Genomic DNA, 27,837 nt, shown 5'->3' with positions numbered 1-27,837 from the left:
GTCTAACCACTCGGACGCTCTATTCTCCGGATAGATCATTTTCAGATTGTGGAAATAGAAGCGGCTCGTCACGGGGCCAAAAATAAATCGATCCAAAGTTACTCTTGCTCAACTCCAAGCTGCTCTCAGAGTCGGAGTCTATCCAATCAACGAGGCCGCATGTTCTCGACTACAAATCAACCGCGAATTCAGTTTGCCCAGCTGTTTAGAAAAGAATTAAGTAAATAAATAACGTTTCATGGTATCGGTGATAAGAAGAAAAGAAAAGAAATTACTAAACTCAAAATTAGATGGCTCAACGATTGAACAAACTGTTACAAAATATTAACCCCGATGGATGCAGAGGATCTTAATCACTGGCAGAGCCAACCGTAAATCGTTACTGTGGAAATAGTGGTATTAAAATTGAGTGAATATAAAAGATAAGAAATAAAAGTATAATTCAAAAGTTGTTTCTGTTGCAATTTTTTCAGTTGCTCTTAAACTGGCTAATTGTTGTTGTAATTTAAAATTCGCAATGCCCGATGCCAATTTTTCGGCATATTATTGTTCTTGTGAACGTCCGAGCATTGTTTACAAACATAGAAAGTGTTTACGAACTTGAATTTGCGCAATTGCGAATAGAGAAATGAGTGGTCGAAAGAAATCAAAGACGCGTTCAGATCATGGGGAGACGTGGGATCGACGAGAAACGCATAAAGATGCAGTTGCATCAAATTTAAAACTTGTTCCGCTACTGAAACCTATTTGTGCAGACGTAAAAATATTTAGTGTTTAGAAATCGACAAGTATTCAGAGCTGATGTCGTACGCTCTGTATGTGTGCGTGTGAATTTATTAAATTGCTGTTGTGTAAAACAGTGAAATCGTGGGAAATCTGTAGATCTTGACTTCATTACAGTGAAAAATGTCGATCTTCTGTCATTCCACTGATATATTAGTACACAACATAATTTGCGATTGGTATGACGACCAACCGCTAGATGTCACTGAGCGTCGTACATTCTCGCGGTAAGAGAAGGTAGAAAGTGTGTTGCTCTATTTTTTGAATCAGTTCCTAAAATTTAATCAGAACTTCACTCACAATCAGTATGCTTTGTTTTACCGTTGAGCAATGTATTATTTTTAAATAAAATTTTCATTTCCTTGAACTGAAGTTATCTTTAAATTACTGACAGTTCAATCGACTTAATAATTTCGTTTATTCGATCGAAAAACATGATTCTGAGTCTATTATTCATCAGATTTTAATTTAATAAAGTTTCGAACCCGATGCGCATGCGTTAAATGGACGCGAAATTTTGTTTGAATTTTGTTTGTTACGTTCTTGTATACTGAAGTTGAAAAAGAATACGTGACCATAATTTTTGCGCAACAGACTGCACTACGAGGTGCGTTTTGCAGCGTAGAATCCGCATCTTATACACTATAAATAAATGAGATAATTTCAAAAATTTGTCAAAGTTCTTAGGTACGCCGAGGTTCCGTGGGGGTGTGGGGTGTGTGTGTGTGGGAGGGGAGTCGTATGGGCGGATTTGCCCAGAGACGATCAGGGGCAACCGTAGGAAAACCGTAGGAGGCAGCGGAACCATCGGCAGCAGCGTCAGGGGCGGCAGGCCAGGAGCGACGTCGGCGCTTATGCAGCAGACGGTGGGGTGAAAGCTCTGAGGAGGGCGGGTGGCGGGTATAAGGCGGGAGAGCGCAAGCCCAGAATCGACCGGTGATCGCCATGGCAACGGCTGGAATATAGGAAGACCACCCCATCTGCCTGACGGTAAGTCAAAAGACGTAGATATCTTTTTCCCCGCATTAAAAAAATCCCATTCCAAATAATACTCGGCTCGGTTTGCGGGGTAATTAGAGGGTACCGCATCGGTACCCTGAGGAGGCGGGCCTCTTCGCACCGCGTTATAACGTTACTCCGGAACGGCACCCGTCGCGACTGGGCTGCCTGCATAAGCGCAGCGGGGCGCAGCACCCTTATCGACATTTTCGGCGAGCGGCGCACTCCGCAGGCGAGGCCCTCTCTGATCCTTCACCGATCTGCAGCATCCGTGCAGGCCGCGTCTTCCTCCGCGAGCACCAAAAGGATTTTCATTTAGGATAAATAAACACGAGATTAAAAACAAAAAAAATAAAATAAAATGAATAAATAAAGAATAGAAAACAAGCCAAATTCAACAAGCCAGCTAGCGATAAACCGAGTCTGTAAATTAAACGGGTAGACATATAATTGAAGTAAAATGCAGTGTGAAACAGCGCGGGGTGAACCGTGATGAAGTATTTATTTTACTTGTGCCAACTACTGGGGTGGAGAATTCATCGAGTTTGTTCCTACACCTGCAGTTATTCTTCCTTCGAGATGTACGCCAATTAGTGATCGCTGTCATTTTTCACATTTTTTTCTCAGTCTATCTCTCTCTCTCTCTCTCTTTCTCTCTTTCTCTCTCTCTCTCTCTATACGTATACATTTTCCTCTCGAGGGGTGCCGGGTAATGTTGTGATTGTCGCGAAGGGTGGAACCCCCAAGGGTGTTGTTCTGTTATTGTGCATCGCTCGGTCAGTGATATGGACCACGGCTGATTGTACTTCCACAAATGTCCACTTACGGATATCCAAAGTAAGTCTTCGTCCCCGAGATCAATTTTCAGCCACCCCTTCCCCCACTAATCAAAATCCGTCGTTATAAATCTCCTTGAAACAGTAGTTCCAACAATTCAGGTCCGCATTTTCCTCTACAGTATTTCAGTTACCAGTTGCATGGAATGGGTGTAACGATTCAGTTTCGGAAACATCATCGCTGTTGTCACTTCGGTGTTTTCTGTAATTTATGAAACAAGACGAAATGTCGTTTGCACAATTGACGGCAATTAGCCCCGTATACGAAAGTCAGTAATCAAAAACGAATTGGAGTAGATAAAAATTAAAAAAAAAAAAAGATTCGAACAAACCATCGAGTAGCGTTATTTTTTATTTGCCCGTGTAGTTTGTCCGTTGAAATACGCGTCGGCCACCCGATAGAGGCGCAATTTTCGGCTTCAGCTGCGGTGTATAAGGTGATAGGTAACCGGCGTGCCCCCGAAATCGATATGGTGTTTAGGGAAGCTGTGACACATTTTTAACCCCGCAGACGCCCATGCCGTTGGAAAATCGCAAGATCACCTTTTGCGTACTTGGCCCCGCACCCGTCACCTATACCTGCCTGTAATCAGAGCCACCCTCCTGCTGTTCGCCTTCATTCATCCCCGCCCGCCGCCGCCCTTTCCCGTGCCCCGGGACTAAATTGGGGATAGATCCGGAGGATGAAGCACGGAATTGCTCGTCAGTGAATTTGCGATATCTGTGGTCGAGGAGCCGTGAAGAGAATATCGGAGAGTCGCCGGAGGCAGAAGAGCTGCAACGATCGGTGCAACGGGTGAACTGACGTCGTTAATTCCGGGGCGTAAGGGGGTTGGAGTTTGTTTTCAACCCTGAGCTGATATTACCGTCCGCGAGAAACGCGCAACGTCGAATTTAAGGAGAAAATTGAGTTATTGGGACTCTGGGATTGAAATCTGGCACGGGTCATCGACCTGGCCGATTGGGTGCGACGATACGGGGTGCAGCGCTGACGGTTCGGGGGCATGGCACATCCCCAGTTTTCGGGATACTACAACGGGACATTTTTCGTAAGGCGACAAACCCAAGAGGCCTCGATTTAATCCTGGGAATACGGTGTGCGCGGCCAAGAAACTGCCAGTGACAACCTCCGGGGTCGAGCAATGTCGTTAATGCAATTAGCCACAAACCGACGTGGAAAGGTGTATCGAATACCAATCGCACACCAGGCCTACCTACATATACCTACCCTATAACAAGAGGACAGTCAGCAGTGAAGACCGTGATGTGTCAAATTAAGCGTCATTATAACGGCAACGTAACGCAGCGAGTAACCTGTTCATGTTCAACGCAATCATTCACGTTCGCATCATGTAGCTGTCGACCGTATTTAATATTTTCTTATAACTCAGCGTTTTCAAAAAAAGAAAAAAAACACGTTAGGCAGTACTGTTCAATTCGGAAAAAAAATTCCTTCGTCGCAGGGATGGAAGAAATTTTAATAATGCTTTACTTACGTATCTTATCTTATTACCAAAATCTAAATGTCCTCGCCAGAAATTTGCTCATCAACATTTTGTTATATTCCTTATAATCAATTCAGTTCGGATGGATTTCACTTTCCAGTTTAAACAATATCCATGCGATTAGACACAGCTTGCAGTAAATTCAGGTGAACTGATATCGTTTATTCGTTTATTCAAGGTTAGGCTGGGACTAATTCATTTATTCGGATTGATCAATTCCTATTTAATTCAATTACATCTTGGGTTCAGTCAACGAAATAATTAGCGCATCCAGAATACTTAATAAGTAACTCATCTTCCAGTTTTGATCCAATTTAACTTTCCGTCCTCCCAGATTGCCATTGATTTTTAAATCGATTTGACCGATGATTTGTTCGACGAAGAAGAAAATTTAGCGGGTTGAAAAAGTTGTTGAATTATTCTCTGTCGACAACATGTTTAGATGCAGATAAATACGGTTTTATTATACTGTAACGAAGATCATACAGATTGTGCTAACTTTTTTGACGATAGAGTGAAAAAAATGTTTCAGGATAGTGTTCAAGTACTAAAACGTTTTCAATTTTCATTGTTTCAGTGATCATGCCAGGTAGAAGCTGATAAACCGGAAACCAGCAATGATGTGACAATAAAAAATATATCTTCTTCTACATTTCGATCCGGGGATATTCTTGGATCCCTGGTATTGTGCTTCCTGTATAACTTAAATACGCAAAGAGAAACACGAAGCTAGAGAAAAGGAAATAACAGAAGAGAAAAAAAAACAAGAAAATAACATAGAAAGAGAGAAACCGAGAGTGGTGATAAAACTGGTGCCAAATTAATAAGAAGAAACAGAGAACAAAACTGATAACCGAAGGAACAACAGTATGTAAAAATAAAACTGCAATATACAGAGAATTATAATCGTTGATAAGAGGAAGTAATAAACACAACCTGAGCAAAACGACCCGATTCGGTGCAAGAAAGACGAATAGAAAAGGGGGGTAAACGTAAAGGGTAAAGGAAGGTATAAGGTGATAAAATGGGCAACAAGCTATCGTGCAGTTGCGCGCCCTTAATAAGGAAGGCTTACCGGTACGAGGACTCCCCGTGGCAGGCTGGAGCCAGGGGTGGAGTTGGCACCGGGGGAGGACGAAGGGCGGACACTGGTCACTTGCTCAGGTGCGGAAGCTTAAGAGAGAGGAAGAGGTGCGCATACCATAAAACCATTTCATAACAACCATACTCTCTCTCTCATTTATGGTCTTTAACGATATCTTGTATCCCTCTTTACTTGTGCCTTTTTGACGATATACTATACTATACTTTTCGTTCGCACTTTTTTTTTTACGGGGCATATTATACATCTCTAGTTGGAGCGGTGTGTCTTTCGATGATTGGCGTGTCGGAAATTTTTTCATTACTCTCGTTCTCTAATTTGGCGAATTAGGTTTAGTAATATGCTTGTATTACCCACAGTCTTTATGGCCAACGTTACATTGTGCCAGACTTCCTCCGAACTCACCAGGACCGTATCCGAGGTGTAACGTCACCCATATTCTTTATTCTGTGAAATGTTGTAGCACAAGAAAAAAATGTTTGACGTATATTAGTTTACGCCTTAATTCTGCCGTTTAAGTGGTGAAAACTAACCCCGGAGCTTACTTCTGAAAAACAAAGGATAAAACTCCTGAAGGTAAACACACTGTGCTTATTACTGGCCGATGATAGGGAATAATGGGCTGAAAAATTTAATTTTGGGGATGAAGTTTAGTAGTGGTTTTAACATTATAAACGGCCGAATTCCCATGTTAAAAAAAGACGGGTATGATATTTTTTGATGTACTAAAACACATCACAGAATAAGTCGAATTGGTGAAGTACACCTCGGGTACTTTCCTCGTAGGTTCGGGATTTTAATTCGAATCTGCATATATTTGTCTTCATGAGTGAGTCATTTTTGCGCGTCGTCAAGTCATGGATATGGTATGGTCGAAAAAACCTCAAAGGAAAATAGCAAAGTTGAGATCAACTTCTAAAAGGTAAACCTCAAGTCAGTCTAGTTGAATTTGACCTTAACTCACTAAGAATGAAGCTACCGAGAGACATCGATTTCTTCTTCGGGAACTAAGTAGATATTTTGAATAATAAATTTCTAAGACTAGCAGGCGAAAATTAAAAATTGTATTAAAAGAATATCAGCGAGTGTGAAAAACCTTTGATTTGACGAAGAATTCAAGGCATCGTACGATGTCTTTTGCAAGAGACTCTTTTACTTTGACTAATAAACTAGGCATGAAAGCTGGTGTGACTGTAACCTGATTAAACCTCAAAAGAGCGGAAAACTGGTAAGGTAATGAAAAAGAAAAGGGAAAAAAAAAGATAGAGGAAAAAGTGTAAAATTTTCTTTAGACACAGGCCAGTACTTGAAAAATGCTCCCTTTCAACGTGTGCGTATCAACCTACTCTGTTAATTACTGTACCTTCCTAACTCTCACGTTTGAAATGTGGTAATGCGTTATTATTTCATTTGTTTACACTGTACACGTCTGTTACTACTTGACGTTTATTCATACTATGGTCGTGTTTTATTTGTAAACGATTCGGGCATATGAATATGAAAAGACTTGACTAACAACGGAGAAAATATGCAACCAACCTCTTAGTGCTAAAGAAATTCACACTCCTCGACGCGACGTTACGGTCAATATTAAAATAAATATTCAGAAATCAGAGAGTAAATTTTTACACATCCGAATGGGATTTCGGAACGTTACGATGCACACTCGTTGAATTACCTCTCCCCGATTCATTCTCACAAATTTTACAGATTACTCGTTTTCTTTCTATCTCTCTCTATAGCTCTCCCTCTCTCTTCTCTCTCATTTCATCATGGCATCTATGCTTCGCATGCATCTTAGACTATATTAATACAACGGTAAAAACACGCTCCGCCGCTTTCAAAGTGTCAATATACATATACCTAGCGAACCGAGGCTGAAAATCAACAAGCTTGGTACACCGTCGAGGAAGTATGATGAATTCCTTGAAAGTATCACGAGGAATTCACTCTACTTGTACCTCGAGACATCAGTTCAACTGAACGCGATTATAGCTTTTGTTCCGCTGCAGCTCTCCAGCTTCTGACGAATACACGCTGGCTATATTTGGGTCCAGGAGAACCACCTGGGTGCAGTAAAAGTAATTACGAGTGGTTTCAGGCTCTGGGCAGAGGTCTTCCACGTCAGCGCAAGCGGTGCCGGCACTGTCAAGTGGCAGCAGGTCTCCGAGGATCTCGTTCCCGTTAACATCACCTGTGTCCAGGACTCTCCCGAGTGCATTTTTCATATCACTGCTTACAACAGCCAGGTCGACAAGATCCTCGATGTGCGGCTCGTTCAGCCAGGTATGGAGATGAATGATTGAACTTACCTAGCACGGTGATTTTTGACGTCTTGGACAATCTCCTCTTAACGACTGACACACCTGATCAATTTTAAAGGTACGAGGATCGGCCAGGCGTCCGAATGCTTCGTTTACTGGAAGGATACCATGACCAACGATACTTGGGGTCTGAACTTCACCTCACCAATAGATGCCAAACAATTCCGAGAGTGCTGCGTGAGTATATTTTTCTGGTTTATCGACTTTCCTAGACTTCGGTGAACCGTGTGCAATAATGCTTGTTTGTTCTTGCAGTCACCTTCTTTTAAATTCTCGAGAAAAGCTTCATCCTCGTATTCGCTGAAACTAGAACCACCGAATAAACAGAAGATAAAAACCCGGAGAAAGCCACTCTCCACACCTGCGTCGCCAAGCCGGTCACGAGAACCACAATGCACCTGCATGACGCCCGAACAGTTCGCCAGACTCAGAACCCAAGATCCGAGATACAGAAACATTTGCGGTGAGGAATACAAGTCAAGCCCATGCTTCGTCTTGAAACTTCTTTGCAGTAGGGTGTGGTGCTTTTACATGTTTTTAACCTCGTTCGTCCGATTGACTCTCTTGTGGCGCTTATCAAAATTTCTGTCTTCCAATTTCAGGGGCGTCCACGTTGCCAAGAACCTTAGGGAGGTCAACAGAGATGGAAATGATCCAAGGGCGAGGAGACAAAATAGCGGCGGCGACGTCAAGTGCGTCGCTCTACGACAACGTGAACAACACGAATAGCACACCAGGGAAAACGCCGAAGTCCGGGGACTCGATCAAGCTGAAGGAAAAGCAGCAGCATAACGAGACCTGTCAAACGACACCGAAGACAGCGAACGTTGCCACGGGAACGGCTAACGTTGGATCTCAGGTGAGATGCTAGGCCAGTTTTCAGGGTCGCTAACAGCCTGGACTGTACTGATCGGGTTTGTTATGCTTTCACAGATCGGAAGCCCCGAGGAGAAGTGTTCCTTGGTATCGCCGAAAAAGGCGGCCAAACAGAGCCAGGAGACGTCGACGCAGCCGAATGAGACTGAGCGAGAAACTCTCAAGTCCGAGGGAACTCAGGCGGGTGGTACTCTTCAGAATAAATCGATGCGCAAGGAGCAGCTCCACCATACGAAGTCAGCCGACTATACGGAGCTCGAGATGCACAATGGTAACATGTTCAACAATGTCAACAATAACAACCATGGCTCCCGACACTCCAAGAGCAAAAGCACCGACGACATGCGGATCGAAAATGCTCACAACGGTGGCATTAGTCTTGATTCGAACACCCTGAAGAGAATGCTCAAACCCATGTCCAGCATCGACAGCCCTGTAACCTCACCCGAGATGACCAGGAAGAGGCACAACCATCACAGTTATCATTATCATCCTAATAACAACAACCAAAAGTACTCAATGTCCGAAGCGGAGAATGAAAACTACTCGAATCCATACAGGAGCTCTCACAATAACAAGTTTCAAGGATCTAGGAGTTCTCACGATATGTGCAGACAGTATACCGGTAAGTTTGAAAGGAAGGGTACACAGATCATGGTTACGAAAAGATTCCAACTGTTTTATGGGATTTCACACATTATACGATTACTCGTGAAATATTCATGAATTCCATCTCCTGTGCCACATTTCAAAAATTGAAAAACATTTTGCATCATTACTAAATATTTCAATTAGCGAACATGTTATTCATCAGCACGAACGGTATTTCGAAGAGAGTAAATTACTCCGTCAAAAACGTACCACATGCTCATTACTTACCTTTAAATAGACCGCGTGAAAATTTCTTCAAGCATCATTTTGACGATTTTTATCAGTGGCCACATACCGTAGTGCTTTCAATAGTTGCAGATAGTTCGGAGTCCATAAGAAGTGTTATGCATACCCTCTATAGGGTTTAGAATTCTTTGTTTTCTTTCTTTACTTGAACTTTCGCTAGTCGATTCTTAGTTCCCATGCAATGGCGACTAGCGCAATTATTCAGGATTGCACTTCGGCGCACGACATCGTTTCAGGCTCTCACTACAAAAAAAAATAATGCTTTGTTTAATTGAACACCACTTATGTAGTGGCATTTTATTTATTCACAGAGATGGTAAAAAGTAATTCTTCTGTAGTTCACCCTGTTTGAAGTCGGATACAGGGTTGCTTGGTGTCAGTTGTTGACACGATGTGAATACCTGAAAAGTGTGATTCTCTGTGACGTTAAACGACCAGGAGTGCCACACTTGTGACTAAACATGGTGAACTACTGGACGGTATTACAGCAGCGTTGCAGATCAAACATCATGGAATTTGTTTGCCGTGCATTGCGTACAACTAGTATCTGTTAGTACCTGAAAGCACGCATCCTGTCTGTCCCATATAGGCGGCAGAGAGAGGATGTACTTAGATTTGGAACATAATCGGTGCGCAGGTGACATATCGCCGCCCTCGGACAATGTCATATTTGACAACCAGTGCTACGCGACCACACCAAGTTCGTCAAATGGCAATTCTGACATGGAACAGCAGCCGAACCACTGCAACTCGAGGCGGTGTAACGGAGGTCAAACATATCAGCAGCAGAACATGACTTCCGTATCAACGCCGGGGAGTCCGACCAGCCGATTGCTCTTGGAGTACGAAATGCACCTAAGGAACACTCTCGCCAAGGGCATGGACGCCGAGAGCTACAGCCTCCACACCTTCGAGGCCCTTCTCACCCAGAGCATGGAAAATTTAGGTAATCATCATTGCCGGTGTTAGCCACTTTTCTATTCACGCAGCGGCTAGGCTGAGGGTCATGAATAACTCAGGATGCTCTGTTCTTCTGGTCATAGACGTCGCAATTAACCTTAGTGTTATTTCTACCGAAATTTCAGAATTCGCTGAAAATATACCGCTGAACGTTCAACGCACACCGCACATTTCCAGGAGACGTAAGTAAATGAATTTTCACCTCTTTTATTTATTAAAGCTGGTGGCTAGTCACTTCCCCAAGTGAAAAAGCCACTTTTCTGTAACAGAAACGTTATTTGTTGACAGTATATTGAGCTTCTTTCGAAATTCCAGGATCGAACTCGAACAAGTCTTCCACCCTCCCTCTGTCATACCGATACTGCAACGAGCGTCAGAACAGCAAAGACCGCGACGGATATTACAGTGACAGGAACGAAATTATAAGAGAAAAAAGAGAACGGGATGCTGACAGGGACCGAGGCAATCTCAGCGATTATAATTCAAGGTGATTTTTTGCTTCAGGCCAGTAGCTAATGAATCTCCACGTACTGTCTGTTCCTGTTTTTGTTCTAGTTGAAATCGTGGAACCTGAATGTTCACTTGAATGGTGACCAACTATTCGAATGTTGGTTTTTTGAAAATACTTGTCTCACATGTCTCGAAGTAACGAGTACAATTATTTTCTCGTGACAAGTACTATTTGGCTTGATGTTTCACAGCTCGCATCCATACTTAATTAACAAGCTTTGATGTGACGTTCAATATTCAATTAAATGCACTGCAATTCTGAATCTGTTGGAAATAGATTTAGAACATTATTGTACAATTCTGCAAAAAGTATCAAAGTTTCATCCGTAATCGGTCATTGATTTCTATCAAGCACGAAGTATTTATTTTTTCGACAACGGAATTAGACAAAATAAGATTCTCAGGCTACAGTCTAAATTCAAAATTATAAGCTGAGTCATACGATCATTGTGCAAAAACGATTCACGTATCCAGTTAAAAGAAATTTCAAATTATTGTTTTGCAAAGAATATCTTAACATCAATCAGCACCAAAATTCTCAACTGGTGAAATTACTGCTATGTTTCAGATGCTCTACCTGCATCGATGAGTCAGCACGGGCTCACTGGTTCCGTCATTCGGATGGTTGGCAATCGGGCAGTTCAACTTTGGGTTCCGCAGCTTCGAATTCGGGAAATCCATCGTACACAGGGCACAAAAGGTCGCCGTGGGATTCATTGCCATCGCTGAGACATGAGGGAAGCCTAAATGATAGCGGGTACAAATCCAACAGGACTGATTCCATGGAACAGAGGTAAGTTCGATGGAAAATCTCTCATCCAGGCCTCGCCCTGGCAGTAAAAACACTTTCACGACAATGAAAAAATGCTTGATTGTGGAATTGGGAACTTGAAGGTACTTTAGGCAACCTATAGATTTTTTTAGACTCTGGCACAGACCATGCTTTCGCAGTTTTTTTTTCGACAGCATTTGAATTCTTGTGAGACGTTTTTATAGGTACCTTGTTTTGAATTTTGACAACTTTCAAGGATCCTTCTAAGCTCTTATTCACTTTCGTCGCATACTGAAACATTCCTCTGATAATCTTCTGAAGAATTCAATAAACTTCCAAGATTTTTTCCACATCTTTTGAATCCCCGTACCTCTCCTGTGGGCTTCGTCGCAGGATCTAGCACTGTCTTTTGCATCCACAATAGACACTCGAGTTCAAGCCTTGCTGTTATTTCTTCCAGCGTTTTTAACTTCGAGAAAACTCCACCTTCGTCATTCATCCTCGGCCATTGTTTTCATTGTCTTTCAACTCCCATTGTGCGCCGAACCTCCCTCTCTCAGCATCGCCTCTTCTCCATCTTTCTGTACTCCTTTTTTCCTCCAGCAGTCGAACAATCTTGAGAAACTTCATCGTTATTATTTTCTCGGTACTGAAAACAGCTTGAATGAAATAACAGCAGAAACTCAAATTTCATAATGTTTTGTTTAATTTACTGTTTGACATGCATTGAAGAGAAATGCAGTTACTTCCGCAAACATAGTCTTACACAGTGTTGTAAGATAAACTTATAAAAGTTACCCTCTACCCCATTGCTCTCTGTGGTCTTGTGGAAAGTAATCCCTGCAAAATGTACATCGAGTCATGAAATAAGTATATCAGTCAATACGGATCAGACACAAGGGTCGCCCTTTGGGTCGGGAGTCAAGCGTCTACTTCACCCTCTCTGACCTATACCTGTTATGTGTAGAATACCAGACACTCGATATCAGCTCTGTATTCTTGACATGAGGCCTCCCTGCGCCCGCGGATAAGGGAGGCCAAGTTACCTGATCAATGTTTCACCCGCCTACTATGACTTCGTTGCTATTTTAGGGGGACTTTCGACAGACAGGACAGCGTGAGGTCGGACTACATGTCGGACAGGGACGGAAGATACGGAGGCATCGTTCAACAGGCATCCGTTGAGAGCACCGATTCGAGACTGTGCTACCTCACGTCCTCCGAGGTGAGTGAAACCTTGCTTAGCGCCTTCGTTTGGCTGGATTTCGACACCTGTGTAGCTAGTGCTTCTGACGCGTCAGCTCGCATCTTGGTACCTCCGGGTTTTCAACAACTACAGAGTCCACAATGAAAAGGAGTGTACAAGCAAGTGCAACCTCTATTCACTGGTGCAGGTGGTTCAATGGGCTCGTCTAGCGTGAAGAACAATGCGGAACCTCGAGGGGTGCGAATACTGTAAATGGTTTTACTTCCTAACAGCGCCGTAGCTCGCGAGAATGCCTACAAAGCTCGTGTTCCGTGTTCGGCTCCTATTCTCATGTAATTTGAAAACAAATGGTTTGATTGTTTGGAAATTTACATATCATGTGGGATTGTTTCTGAGCATGGAAAATGCTGTGCGCGATCAATTCCTAAAGTCATTAGGGTGAGCTTGAGGTGAGCTGAGTGGTGGAATGTATAATCGTAAAGTTTCTTGAGATTCTGAAAAATACAGAAAGTCTCGAATGAACTTTAGCACTTCTACACTATGACTCTAAAAACGTTTACCTGAAAACGTTTCCACGTTCATTTCAAGCGTGGAATTTTATGGACACTCTGTAGAGTATGAGGCGGATTACCACGAACACTTGTCATAATTGTTGAGAACAAGAAAACAATAGTAGGTTTGTAATGCCTAGAAGTTGCTTTAAAATGTCGGAGCGTATGAAAGCACCTCAACAATGTTGCTGTTGTTGATTTTCATAGAGGGGGTTAGGTCAGTACAGAGATGTTGAAAACATTAGGAAGTGTTACATTGCCCGGGGGTGCATTTAGCCGGGGATCATTTGACGAAAGCGGAATGGGAGAGGTAGTTGTTGTTTTGTTTTGTTTTGTTTTGCTGGGAAGTAGTTGGCGGGCACCAACAGGTGCATGCGCAAACGCATATCCTTGCCCCCAGAGGTCTTCCCCACCCTTGTTGGTAACTCTTCCACCCCTTAGCACCCCCGCAAAAGCCCGATCCCTACAGGGACCAGGTATTGATTCAACGCGGAAGACTCTTCCCCGCTCGCCAACAGTCTTGAGCAAAGCTCGCGCGCGGCTCGAGCTGCAAGGTGCAGAAGCGATTAAAAGCCCCTGCATTCCCCCGTCGTGCGTGGTTGACAGTGCGGGATAAGATGTGGCTATTACGACCGTAATCGTCTCGGATAATGCGTTTCCCTTACCGCGAATCTCTCGGCCGATGTGGTGGGGGTTGAAAAATACGCGAATACGTTCATGACCACTTACGCACTGACCTCTGTCGCGTTTGCTACGCTGAATCGACGGTTAATGAGGAGTGATGGGAGGCGATGGATGGAGAGCCTTGACCACGTCATCTGGTCCTCGAAATTGCGTGGTATTTGGTTAAACTCGAAAGTGTCGAGAGTCACAGTCAGAAAAGATGTAACCTCACTCGATCAAGCTCGATGGTTTCACGACCTTGGAATCTTCAAACTTCAAGCTTCCTCCAGTTCCTGCTGACCCACTTTCTGTGGAATTATAACTTTTTAAACAAGATGTGCAAAGACGATCTGAACTAAATGCCAGTTCCTACGAAAGATGAGTAGAGCTGGTAAGATGTTCTTATTTTACTTTACCTGCACGATAATAATATCCACCTTGAAAGTGATATTTAAACTCGCTGTTCCCGTTTACACTGGCTTTCTCAAATCCTCAATTGGATTCAGATAAACGGAACACTAACAACTGCTGTTGATCATTGTAGCATTTGGCAGTATCCTCAAACGTGGAATCAATGACTATCATTGAATGTTATAAGTGAGAGTAAAAATGTAGAGGATGATGATTACACCCATTTAAACATAAGTGCTGAACTGAAGTGTGATTAACTGAAAACGGTCATCACCATGGGGACATTTGTCGTTCACGCATTCTGCAGCTGCATTAATCAAATGTCTTAAACGAAGTACCATACTGATAAAAATAATGGTAGAACCAACATGGCCACCGCTGCAGCGCAATAGTTCCCTCGAATTACTGAATCCTAGTAGCAGTTACACGGACCTGCGCACCCTGCACAAAAAGCATTGCAAGAAGTATTTTTGCCTGTGTAAACGTCACACGGTGAGCGTGATCTGCATAAATGAGACGAAAAAGTTGTATTGGTTCAACTGCAAGAGCGTCGAAGAGAAGATTAACCCCGGTCTCGGCGAGGGGTACTATTACAAGCTTCTTAAGATCATAAACGGGGCGTTAAACACGTGGGCACACAGGTACATCGACGGGCTGAAATTCGCCAAGGAGGAAATCATGTTCAAGATAAACGGTACGGCCAAAAGGAACATGAAGCTGCTGAAGGAGGGCTGCTACTGCCACTACCATCCCCACACGACGGCGGACTCCTGCAATGCGGCATTTTTGAAACGAGTTGTAAGTTGCCAGAGTGTTGAGTACTCACCAGATCAAAGGGACGAAGAGCAACGTCCCTCTGATTAGCGCAAGCTTCGCTGAAGTTAACTGTCTGAGTGGGTTGCCTTTCTCCCTATCTCGCGTGACCGATTTCAGAAGCTTGTCACGGAATGTCGTGTCGATCGTGAGGCGGGGTGATTAATGGAAGGAAGTTGAGCGTCCAGTGTTGAAAGCGACTTCTTCTACAAAGTAGGAAAAATCCGACGAGGGTAGCTATCGATTTTAGTTTCCACGCCAATTAACATCTTGACAAAATTCGGGCACTTGTGACAAAGAGAACTTCGTCCTGGCTTTGTAACGAGTTCCTCACATGTCGCTCAGCTTCTTAGTCGATGTATAATTTCTATAAATCTTCCTATAAGTTTGACTCACCACACTCTTCTCTCAAAAACTCCCCTATTTTCCGTAGTGATGATATGTTTTTCATTTCAGATGTCCGACGACGACCGGATGTCACTGACGACAGCAGTGAGCGACGATGACGATGGTGAGAGTGTGATAAATTCACCATACCGAGGCAAGCAGACGGGCACAGCTGCAGCGTCGTTTAATTGCACCGGTGCTGTCCGAAAAGCGGGGTAAATATTTCCGGCCAATGAGCCTACCCTAAAACAGTTTTTGAGTTAGAATTCCGACCAGTTTCATCACGTCATGCTGTCTTTTACCTGTCACGATCTACAACTAGGTTTCTAAGCGTAAAAAAATGGCTGCTGCGCAAAAAGCACCAGATCGAGCTGGCCAGGAAACGCGGCTGGAAGGGATACTGGGTTTGCCTCAAGGGTACGACTCTTCTTTTCTACCCCTGTGACTCCCATGAAAGCAGGTCCGTCGAGGCGGCACCGAAGCATCTGATTATCGTCGACGGTGCGATAATGCAACCGATACCAGAACACCCGAAGAGGGATTACATCTTCTGCCTGAGCACGGCTTTCGGCGACGCTTATCTATTCCAGGTTATTTTTCGTTTTGTTTCTTTCGAACCTCTTGAACACCGTATTCTATCGGGTGAGGTCCGAATCAACGGGCCGTGTGAATAGGTAGCTATAAATATGCCATCCCTATTTCAGGCTCCGTGTCAAGTGGAGTTGGAAAACTGGGTGAACAGTATTCACTCGGCATGCGCAGCGGCATTCGCGCGCCATCGCGGAAAGACTGGAACACTTCATCTTCTTCAGGAGGAAATATTCCGGCTGGAGAAGGCGATCGAGTCGGTGAGTTTCAGCTTGTAATCCGAAAGCTCATTTTGTTCTTACATCGTTGCGCTAAAATGTGAGGAAAGTGACTTCTGAACGGGGCATTTTCACCGCAGGATCACAAGTTAAAACACATGGCGGATTTACAGCAATCCGTGGTTTCCGACGCCGAGACGAAGCAGCAAATAAACAACCAGATCGTACAGTGGGAGGAGAACCTCGAGCGTCTTCATTGCGAACAGTTTCGGTTGAGGTGCTACATGGCGAGCTTGCAGAGCGGGGAGTTGCCAAATCCAAAGGTAAACCAATGGCTTGGAATCTGGACAGTTACAGCACAATTACTTCAGGAATGCGTACTAATCGCTTTTTTTGCAGAGTCTCCTGACGCATGTATCCCGAGCAACCAAGCAGACCCTCAACAAACTGGGAGTGTTCACCGTCTCTTCGTTTCACGCGTTCATTTGCGCCCGGAGTCCATCGCTCCTGAACAATTTACTCGCTGGTCGCGGGGCGACAAAGAGAAGGCCACCATTACTGTCCAGGTCTAATAGTGGCTCGAGCAAACGATCCCTGCAGATATCCTCCAGGGACGAGGAAAAGACCGTCAAGGTTTCGGTGCCGGAGAACCAGGTGATTAAAATAGTCTTCCAACGGTGAACCATTGACACTCGTGATTTACTCTCAATGTTACACAGCTGGTCTCGGTTTTCCTGCGCGACGCCATGTCGGTTGAAGAATTTCTGGCCAGCGCTTGCAGCCGCAAGAGTTTGAACCCCATGGAGCACTTTGTTAGAGTGAAGAAACGGCGCGACATGGAAGATCACAACTACTTCGTACCGCACAGAACTGACCTGATAGAGACTTACGTGAGTAAACTGTAAACCACTTTGGTATTGGGGTGATACTCACATGGTTCAGTGAATTGGTGAAAATTATCCTTTCTCTGCAGCTCCACACGCACGAGATCGTTGAAGTGTGCGCCAAGATTTTATACCAAGTCGAGCTGCAGCGGAACACCTTGGATCAAATGTGGGGCTTCTCCGTTGAGGCTGAGCTGATCGAAAATTCGGACAGGCAGGATGAGCTCTGCTGTTACGTCAGCCGGGTCGAAGATAAGAGTGTCGCTATGCAGAACGGTAATTAGCCTGCTGTCCTGTGATGATCGTACTGCAGTAGCTCCAACAAAACCTCGACAAATATGGTTTCAGGTATAATTAAAAGCGACGAGATAATGGTGATAAATGGGGCAATCGTCAGTGACTTGGATATGATGTACCTGGAGAGTGTTTTGCAAGAGGAATTAGCCTTGTGCATGATGATGAGGTCATCGAGGACGGAACCTCCGGATTTATCGGGGATCATGCGAGTGACCGATGACATAATCGAGAGTTTGGTCTGCCCGCCACCACCTTCGGATCCACCAGTCATCAGCGAGGAGATGATAACTGGCCTGATTGTCCCCGCGCCGGGATGGAGTGAGTAGAATCATGAGCATGAGTTTCCCACTTCCGTGTGTCCAGAAAATAATTTGATTATTCGCAATTTTCGTCTATCACAGGTAAAGAAGGTATGCTACAGGAATGCTCCTCTATGTCTCACATGGAGAACGGAAAACAGACGTCAAGAACGAATTCATTCGAGATAGAAAATCTGTTGAAAACAGCCGAGCAAGTCACCGGGTTTTGCCGATCGCCTGGAGAGACCAGGAAGTCCAGTCCCACCGGAAGCGTAATAAGCTCACATTCTCAGGCACACACGCCTAGCAGGCAACTCAGCGATGCTGAGAAACTAAAAAAAGTCATATTGGAATTGATAGAAACTGAACGGACTTATGTAAAGGTGTGGGAATTAATTTCAATGATATTACAGCAACGCAGCAGATGATAAATATTATATCTGTTCGTTTTGCTTTACAGAATTTAAATAATTTGCTGGAAAACTATCTAGAACCCCTGAAGCGTGAGACATTTTTATCGAATGCAGAAATAAACGCGCTGTTTGGAAACATACAAGAAATCGTCACGTTTCAACGGCAATTTTTGCAAAATTTGGATCACGCCATCGAAATGGAATCGGATTTCAACAATTTCGATCACCCGAGTCAATTCAAGGTTCGAATCACCATCAACCCCTTAATTTTGCACTCAAAAATCGTCATTCCATAGGAATACAAATGCTAATTTCAACTTCTTTGTTTAGGGGGTCCTGTTTTCCATCGGAAGTGCCTTTTTGTATTATGTAAACCACTTCAAATTGTACAGTTCATTTTGCGCTAGTCATTCAAAGGCTCAGAAGGTTTTACACCCCAGTAAGTAAAGTGTGTTGAAATGAACGGGGTTGAATTCCAATTCTGACCACGTTCCTTTTATCGAAATTGCAGACGAAGGCAATCAAGCGCTGCAAGAATTTCTTTCCGCGAGAAATCCACGCCAACAACACTCGTCGACCCTTGAGTCTTACCTGATCAAACCAATCCAGAGAATTCTCAAATATCCTCTCCTGCTTCAGCAGTTGAGAAACTTGACCGACGAGCACAGTGAGGAACACGAGCACTTGATCGGTTCGTAACAGTTTAAATCCGACTCCTCGAACCATTTCTGTATCAGTCTCATTTCACTATCAAAACACTTTTAATTCCAGAGGCTCTCAAGGGAATGGAAAAGGTAGCTGAACACATTAACGAAATGCAACGAATTCACGAGGAGTACGGAGCAATATTCGATCACCTATTCAGACAGCATCAAAAGTCTTGCAAACAAGTGAGTGTACTCTTTTTAGTACCCTTGAAACTGTCCAAAAGACCTCGAGCTGCAATTATCCTCTTTTCAGCCAATCGACCTGAGTCCAGGAGACCTCCTGTACTATGGTGGCGTGGAGTGGCTCAACATCTCGGACTTTTTGGGAAAAATAAAAAAAGGCTTAGAGCTGCACGCGATGTGCTTTGTGTTTAAATCAGCGGTGGTCTTCCTGTGCAAGGAGAGACTGAGACAGAAGAAAAAGCTAATGGTAAGTCGTTATGTTGTAAAACACTTTTAAAAATACCTTCAAACACACTTCAAACACCATTGTCTAGGGCGTATCGACGAAGGCGAACTCCAGCGAGGTGGAAATCATTCGTTACCAAGTGCTCATCCCTGTCACCGAGGTCCAGGTTCGAGCAAGCTCAGCAAAAGACATGGAATCACACTTCCTGTGGGAATTGATCCATCTAAGAAGCCAACTTCAGCGACGCTCTGAGAAAGTTTACGTACTGTCGAACAGGTATGTCATTTCTATCTGTTTTCCATCTCTTCAGGTATCAGTTATTCAAGAATGGAGTGAATTTGACCCTGAAAAACTTTAAATGATTTCACGCAAGGCGACTTTTGTTTGCGACCTAAAATGATTGCAAATTATTGACGCACTTTGTAAACTATTCCTTTCCCTGCGCAGCACGACCGACTTCCGCAACGCGTTCCTGAAGACGATACGTCAGATAATCCGTGAGTCGGTGAGAAACATGAGCATTCCGTCGACGAAGCAGAACATGTCCCAACCGTCGATATCGATATCGCCTCGTATGTCAACGGGCCACGTTGAGAAGTTCGAGAAGCCAGTGAGCCAGGGTCAGGTTCAAAATGGGAATGGCACCGTATCGAAGAAGAGCGCCAAGCAACAGATGCTGGCCAACCAGCACAACGTCAAGCGGAAGTACAGCCAGTCTAAGCACACCGTTGACCACGAAAGCTCGGAGGACAAGGAGTTTGAGGAACCGTCAGCGAACCCAACGACATTCCGATCGAGGAGCAAAACCATCAGCGACAGCTCGGGTGAGTCGATCATTACACAAAGCTCACTGGCACAGAATTTCTCTGTCGTTCATTCCATTACTCATTCATCGTCGCTACTTTCACTCGTCTGTAATGCGCCTGTCGATCCGTCGATGCAGGAGTAGCGGGGACTGTCTTGATTGCAGGTGAAGTTAAGGTGGACATGGATTCGGGAACAAAGTCAGAGGGGGAAGAGGACTCCCAGGCTTTCATAGGGGAGAAGAAAACAACGCTAGGTCGAACCCCGAACCACTTGACTTTGAGCACAACGTCAACAATTTCAGCGGGTAGCACCGGCAGTCAAGCAAGACTGATTCAGTCCTCTCATCAGCCCGAGAACTACCAGCCGATTACCGTCAAGGAACTCGGTAAGAATCGTATTCGATCGAAGTCTCGTCACACTGACAACAGATTCTAGTATTCTAATGCTTATGTCCTATAAACATACATTCTGGACGAGGTTTTTTCACTAGGATCCTGGGTCAGGGTGTTTCAAGGAGAAGCATATTAATTCTTACCGATATCTTCGACACTTTTTTCTTGTGTTCTCGCTCTGCGCCTGTTTGATTCGTGTTTTCTGTTCCAAGACCAGCCCTCCGATTCTGATTTACAAGGAAAAGAAAGAACGGTTTGAATTTCAGTTTTGTAAAAACATTTTCTTATGTATTAGGAAAAACATTGGATAAAGAATAGTTACGTACATGACTTTCTTTCCTCGGAACATCCTGACACGTTTTCAATTATGTTTTGCGTTTTTGATTCTTCAATATGTCTTCCTTACACTTGGTAACATGAAAAATATGCCCGGTACTAGGAACAAAAAGATGAAGATTTTTCTGAGATCTTGTGGCTCCAAGTTTTGAATTTATTGACTCAGCGCGTTGTCCTGGAAAATTAAAAATTTGTTGTTACTGGAACATTCATCTATTTCGAATATTCGGGAAATATTCGGGAACATTATACTCGAGCATATTGTATACGACCGTATTTGGACAAAATAGACCATTTTCAAAATCTAGACATCGTTGAAAAAAATAGAATAAAACTGAATAAAACCGTTTAGCTGGAAGATGAAGAAAGTCTTCAGAAACCTAGAATCTCAGTTCACAGAAACATCTTCATTACCACTGCAATGTAATTATATAGAATTAAACTAAAAAAGATTTGCACATTGAATCGTTACACGGTATAAATAACGATATCATATACGTACGGTGTTAATATTGGATTTGTGCAAGAAAAGCGATCAGTTTGTAATGCGTGTGACAAATCACAGTCTCCATGATCCGTTTCTTACTGCTCTCTTCTCCGATGTATTAAATGGAGACTAGAATACCGAATAGAATTTTAAGTCAAGTAGATGAAAAAATAAAATTTGCAGGCTGGCAATGAAAAAAATAAAAAAACAACCAACTTTTGTGTATCGATACGATTATACACATATAAAAATATCAGCTGGTGCACAATGTTTTTGAGAAATGGTGTTTGGTGCAACTTTTTTTTTTCTCATCTCTCGGAATTGAAAATAATTGTTCACATGTTCGCTCTCGAAGAAGCGGAATGTAGGTATAAGAGATTCGCGGGTGTAAAGATGGTGGGTAAATTGTATATGTTCGGCCCGATAGGACCTAATATCCGCGGTATTAATACCTAATTGGGAATCGAGTGAAATTAGTCGGGATTAACCTAAAATGAGTTTGAAATAGGTTCGCCGATATGGAAGCCGAGAGAGCTGCCGTCGATGGGCGAAGCCACCACTTTGCCACGGAAGGGTAAGTCGGCTGGAGAGTTCGCGGAAATCTCCTCCGCTCACAGCGCGTCCCGCAAATCTTTAGTAGAAATCAATAATTGTGCTCAACAATCTAACTTTAATAATCACGTTTAAGTTATATACACAATTAAAATTACGTATATATTATATTATACATTATAAATTATATATTATACATACATACATGATGCATACGTATAATAATAATAATAATAATAATAATAATGATGATGATGATAATTTTAATAATAACGATGATGATGATAACAACAACAACAACAACAACAAAAACAACATCAATAATAACAATAATATACATGCCTGCGCATACACCACGTACACATACATTATATATACATATGTATATATATATATACATGAATGCATATAAATATATATATGTACATATATATCGTTCAGTAAACTGTAGTAAAGATAAGATATATTAGGTATTAGTATCGAGATCATTAAAATTAATAATATTACCGTATTCAAATACTCGTAATACACTGATTAATTTTTAGCCAATGTTATTATTATACCGTTGCTGACCGAGAGAAAAAGAACAAGAATAGCAAATAAATTTAGAAAATGAAAGAGAGAGGAAAAGAGAGAAATAATACATGAATGTTAATAAAGAAGGGAAAAGAAAAAAAAAAAACAAACAAATAAAGAACAGAGAAAAAGAATAGGAAAGCTGCAGATTGGTAATTTGAGTGATGAAAATACTAATATAATTTATTTATCGAGTTTTTTTATACTGGTTCTTAATTTTAATCCATGTGACTTTATTCGGAATATTAATTTCTTGCCGACATAGAAAAACGATGTAACGCAATTTATAATCAGGATACAATAACTGCTATTCTATAGTATGCACATTTTTTTGCAGTTAGATTCCATCGATTTCGAAAATTTTGTTTGTTGTTTGTGATAGTTGATTTGACACATCATCTCCCGGAAAAAGTACACGGCGTCTTATGATAGATAATTAGGTATGCAAACTTCGCTTTCGGAGGGTGCAACGAGTTACGGGTTTTTACAATACAGGGTCCTAATATTTGGTAGGTATGATTATATACAATTATGTATAGGCGAATTTTTCCTCGCGAAGAAATATAGTTCTGTATACTCGACGAAGATTGGCCGCGATTAAAGAAAATGGCGTTTTTTCGCTCAGAGACGTTCGTATATTAGAAACAAATTATCCATTCTTCATAAAATAGCGTAATTTTTTTTTTTTATTCCGTTTTACTCAATGTTTCTTCTTTTCTCATTTTACAATTATATGTTCAATGTGTATATACGTCATGTAAAATACACAATATTTATCATTCTTTTGTTCAGTTAATTTCTTTCAAACGTTTGATTATTCGTCATGTTTCATAATTAGATATTTTTCTCGGTCAGCAATTTATTTGGTATATACATATGTGCCGATAGCAAAACGTAATCTCAATTCTGTGCATACACATGATGTAACACACGATCGTATTTATTACTACGATAAAGGAAGAAGAGGGGCAAAATGAAAAAAAAAATTTACGAAAACCAAAAACCTAATGATGCAAAAAAAAAAATGCGTAAAAAAATGACAATGGCAAGAAAAGAGGTAATTGAAATTGACGTGAAAGCTTAATCGTAACGATTATGATATAAACGTAGCGATTAATATTAGTTAAGAATCGTAAGTGAAATTCAAATGAAAAAAAAGAAGAAATTAAGTAATCACTAGACTATATGAATATTACTGAATAACCGCCGTTGTTTTTTTTTTTTTTTTTCTTAGCCCCAGTCTAAATTACTTTATTTTTCCGCCCGTTATTTCTTTCGATTTTTAAATCAATCCGTTTTCTCTTTCTTCGGTCTTTTCTACCGCGTAACCTGTAACAGTTGACGAAAAATAATTTCGAAAATCTCGCGCTGAGATGAACATTTTCAACATAGATATTTTATTTTCGACATTACTTAATGTACGACCTCGAAAATGTTTAAACTGATCTGACGTATGAGAATTGGTGAAAGCGCGAGAAGAGAATTTGACGGAAAAGGAGATAAGCGAAAGAGAGAACGTGCTCTTCGTATCAAAAGTAACTAAACAATAAAAAAAAAAAAAACTAGTCGTAGATGCAAGTTCAAACTTTAAGAACTGAAAAAGTTAGAAAAGAAAAACAACAAAGTACATAGAATCAATGGGAATCACACGAAGGATATATTATGTATGTATAAGCTAAGTAGTTTAAATATTGAATCGACACAGGAACAAACGTGGTGTGTTCGATTGAATACGTTACACAATTGATATGAGATTATTATATACGATAACTTAAATATAGTAATATGTAATATGATCGATATTGAAGGATATTAATTAATTCGTGTAAATTAGAAAACAGAAAGTATCCAAATATATAAATATACACAGCCATACATATATATACTTATATTTATGGCATAAATATTCAAAGGATGATTTACAATTAGTAAAACCACACCATCAGATTGAATATATAAATAAGTATGTGTATATATATGTATGTAGAAAAATACCAAAATATATACTCTCAAAAATTAAAACGAAAATAAGAAAAATGGATTGAAAATATTAATTGGTCTTCTTTGGACACGTACGACAATGAGACTGGCATTGATAGTTGTTACGACAATTGTATGAAAGAGATTTCCATGCTCCCTTTTTGAAAACAATGCGCGTTTTGTAAATATTAAATCTTCAATCGTTTTTCTCTGGCAATGGTCAATTTCATTAAATCCGAGCATTCGTGCACTTCGACGTTTGGGATTCAAAGTAACAAAAGATGGCGTTTGGTGGCTACTGGGTCGTATTTAAATTAAAAAAAAAAAAAAAAAAAACCAATTCTTTTGACGTATGTTCTGCTCTGTGCAAACACAATCCAACGAAATGAAAGTCTGACAGCTTGCGTGAAGAGTTCGGTGATTTTATAACCATAAAATTTAGCCAAAATGATCAGCTGATCAACGTCTACGACGCCATATTGCCATAACAACGTGCATACTTTGAATCTTGCCGGAGATAAACGAACGTGTCACTGAATGATAATTAAGAATCATTAATACACTTTGCAACTCAACTCGAAACTTCATGCGTCAATCGACCAGTTTTATTAGTAAGTTTTCCATTTTACAATTTATATTTATAAGGGATGCAAATTATTGAACCGGGAACGATAATCGATTAAGAGCATGGTAAGAAGTGAAAGTACAAAAAATTTGAGGGTTAAAATAAATTTCAAGGTTTGCATATTGCATGTATGCAGCGAGGGAGTCGTGCGTGGCAAAAAGTAGCGGGAAATTTATTACTGCAGTTTTCGCAATAACGAATTAAATCGTTATATTAGGTATCCCGATAAATCGGAAGAGGTGATTTTTCCGTATAAATCAATTGCTGTTTCCTATATATATTATACATGCATAAATAAGTTAAACAATGATAGTTATATAGCGAAATATCCAAGTCCGACGATGAAATACGTATTTTCTTCACTCGTTGGCAAAGAACATGCGTGCATCCGTGTGTGTGTGTGTGTCTGTATATACATTACACCCGATATACATATACATATATATTTCGCAGGTAATCGACTCGATATTAAATTACAAGGATATTGAGCACCTCGGAACGAGAATACCTAAATATGTACATAATTATATGTAATAAGTAAATACATACATATGTATACATATACATGTATATCTGTATATATGTATACAATATGTCTGTATGTATACATACACACGCACCTACATAATTCTCATGATGCAAAGCTCGATGAGTAGGAGATTAAAGATAAAAAATAATTAAATAAATTATTAAAATAAAATAACGAGATTAAAATATTGAAGAAAATATAAAACATATATATCTATATATATATATATAGATATATATCGATTACTGAGATCTGACAGCGAAGAATAATATTATACCCTAATATGTATCTTCAACCCGATCCCCCTACGCTCCATTAAACAATAAATATACAATATACAATTATATATATATATACACGATATAATATAAATAAAAATATTGCGAAAACTTTTTGTTGCTAAAAGTGATGAAAAAAACAAAAAAAAAAAAGAGAAGAAAACTATAACGATTAAGATATTATCACGACTAATATTATTATTGTTATTATTATTATCATTATTATTCTTATTATTATTATTCTTATTCTTCTTATTATCATTCTTATTATTATTATTACCGTTGTTGTTATGATTATTATCTGTTATAGATTTTATTGTCACAAAGAAGAGAGTGAGAGAGAAAGAGATAAAATAATGAAAATATAGAATAAAAAAAAGAGGGAAATTTCTTTCGGCAAGATCGTATTTGATCGAGAGTCTTTCATCTTGATTTTTCATTATTCCACAATACGTTGGTTAAAATTTTGAACCGATATTATATTCACCTATTAGGTATATGAAAAATGTCCCGTTCCGTATACATATATGTACATGGGGATACAACTATTTCACGTAAGTTATAATATTATCGAGCAATTTTGTGGCAAAGACATTACTTAATCAGCCGGGTATCTTGATTACTGACGTTAATCCTTATTTACAATCTGATTAAATATGAAGCGGAGCGATTATACTTTGATTAAATAAATCCAGAACAGGTGCATTATATTGTAGTAGAGGTGTACAAGTTTCGCGTCGTCGCAGAGTTTATAATAATTATACAGGTGCGTATAAATTCAGCATTAAATTCCTTAATATGACGTGATAATTATTACGAAACTTTAACGTGTATCAAGAACGAAATCCTCAATCTCCTTCAGCACAGATACATTGAATAGATAATTAGTGTGTAAATTATTGTTGTACATGTGGGTATTTTGACGAAATGAACGGATGGATGAACTGAAATTTATGAAAAGAGACCAAAGAATACGAGCGAAAAAAGAGAATAAAGTAAAAATAAAAATTATTAAATAAATAGAGAAAAACAACCAATCAAGAAAGAAAGAAGGAAAAGACTTTCGAGCAAAGACGGTCCAAATAGTTGGCCTAGTTACGATTAAAAATCAATCATCTTTTGAATCCCCCCCCCCCCCGTCGATTGCGTATTATTATATATTCGACCATAAAGATTTTTCGAATGTATATAAATATATAGAAAATATATAGATATAAATATACATAAATTTTCATTGCTATTATTATTGTCGTTATTATTATTATTCTTATTATTATTATTATCCTTATCGAATTATTATTAATTATTGTGCCGTTTCATAGTGAAAATTTATCGCTAAAGTTGAATTATGTGTATTATCGACGAATACGAACATAAATTATAAATGCAATACGTACACACGAAGTATTTGAGATAAGGGCGTATATATATATATACATATATTATATATATATTTATTTCAGGTTTTTTCTTGCCTTCTTTTCGTAGGTTGTCTCACGGTTATTTATTCTTCCTTTTTCTTCTTTTAAAATCCTTATTTCATCTGCATATAACTTTTATCTCACGTACATAACTATATAGGTACGTTTCCGAGTGAAATGATACGAGTTTAATTATTTATCTTGTATTATCAGCTAAACTGAGAACTATACATATATAATGTATGTATGTAACACATGCCTACAAACATGCGAAAGACATACTTGACAGGGCTAATTGACACGCAAAAATTCGTCAGGGCGTAAATGGTTTTCGCTCATAAATTTTATGAACCCATTACGAATTTTTACGTTTCCAAGTCTTCAAATACACACACGTACGAACATAGAGACATATATAAGAATGTATGATAAGAGGAAATAAT

At 40.6% G+C, this 27,837-nt stretch overlaps 1 protein-coding gene and 2 long non-coding RNA genes across 10 annotated transcripts; 1 reads left to right on the top strand and 2 right to left on the bottom strand.

Moving 5' to 3' along the window:
- The first annotated feature begins 1,694 nt into the window (after positions 1 to 1,694).
- On the top strand, positions 1,695 to 24,906 carry LOC124302919 (protein still life, isoforms C/SIF type 2). Of its 7 annotated transcripts, none has more exons than XM_046759504.1 (30): positions 1,695 to 1,773; positions 4,701 to 5,314; positions 7,327 to 7,511; positions 7,608 to 7,726; positions 7,805 to 8,012; positions 8,152 to 8,408; positions 8,483 to 9,050; positions 9,912 to 10,268; positions 10,408 to 10,464; positions 10,598 to 10,769; positions 11,361 to 11,585; positions 12,657 to 12,789; positions 15,666 to 15,811; positions 15,919 to 16,186; positions 16,301 to 16,444; positions 16,543 to 16,725; positions 16,802 to 17,056; positions 17,122 to 17,292; positions 17,376 to 17,562; positions 17,635 to 17,901; positions 17,985 to 18,265; positions 18,343 to 18,537; positions 18,626 to 18,734; positions 18,807 to 18,986; positions 19,067 to 19,185; positions 19,256 to 19,432; positions 19,500 to 19,687; positions 19,859 to 20,235; positions 20,355 to 20,603; positions 21,942 to 24,906. In XM_046759504.1, exons 2-30 carry the CDS (start codon positions 5,148 to 5,150, stop codon positions 22,118 to 22,120), a joined length of 6,123 nt encoding a protein of 2,040 aa, XP_046615460.1. In that variant the 5' UTR covers positions 1,695 to 1,773; positions 4,701 to 5,147; the 3' UTR covers positions 22,121 to 24,906. The 7 variants fall into 7 exon arrangements, with proteins under 7 accessions (XP_046615460.1, XP_046615462.1, XP_046615464.1 ...); XM_046759506.1 differs by lacking the exon at positions 1,695 to 1,773 and adding an exon at positions 1,797 to 2,619 and having other exon boundaries at positions 4,701 to 5,287; XM_046759508.1 differs by lacking the exon at positions 1,695 to 1,773 and adding an exon at positions 1,797 to 2,619 and having other exon boundaries at positions 9,960 to 10,268.
- Positions 11,404 to 12,693, bottom strand: LOC124302950 (uncharacterized). Of its 2 annotated transcripts, XR_006907795.1 has the most exons (4): positions 12,611 to 12,693; positions 12,278 to 12,404; positions 11,793 to 12,213; positions 11,404 to 11,535 (listed from the first exon to the last, which is right to left on the bottom strand). It is a non-coding gene; the product is annotated as an uncharacterized LOC124302950 (long non-coding RNA). The 2 variants fall into 2 exon arrangements; XR_006907794.1 differs by having other exon boundaries at positions 12,278 to 12,664.
- LOC124302953 (uncharacterized) lies at positions 14,880 to 15,440 on the bottom strand. The gene is made up of 2 exons (XR_006907799.1): positions 15,223 to 15,440; positions 14,880 to 15,166 (listed from the first exon to the last, which is right to left on the bottom strand). It is a non-coding gene; the product is annotated as an uncharacterized LOC124302953 (long non-coding RNA).
- Positions 24,907 to 27,837: the final 2,931 nt, after the last annotated feature.

The sequence above is a fragment of the Neodiprion virginianus genome, chromosome 4 (assembly GCF_021901495.1).
Source record: "Neodiprion virginianus isolate iyNeoVirg1 chromosome 4, iyNeoVirg1.1, whole genome shotgun sequence".
Lineage (NCBI taxonomy): Eukaryota > Metazoa > Arthropoda > Insecta > Hymenoptera > Diprionidae > Neodiprion > Neodiprion virginianus.
This window is presented reverse-complemented; position numbering and strand designations above follow the sequence as displayed.

Excerpts from the sequence above, each read along its gene's own strand:
- LOC124302919 (XM_046759504.1), top strand. The coding sequence starts at position 5,148 with ATGGGCAACAAGCTATCGTGCAGTTGCGCGCCCTTAATAAGGAAGGCT. Across the intron at positions 18,266-18,342 it reads CTGAACGGACTTATGTAAAG|AATTTAAATAATTTGCTGGA; the intron begins GTGTGGGAATTA and ends TTTGCTTTACAG. Across the intron at positions 18,538-18,625 it reads ATCACCCGAGTCAATTCAAG|GGGGTCCTGTTTTCCATCGG; the intron begins GTTCGAATCACC and ends TTCTTTGTTTAG.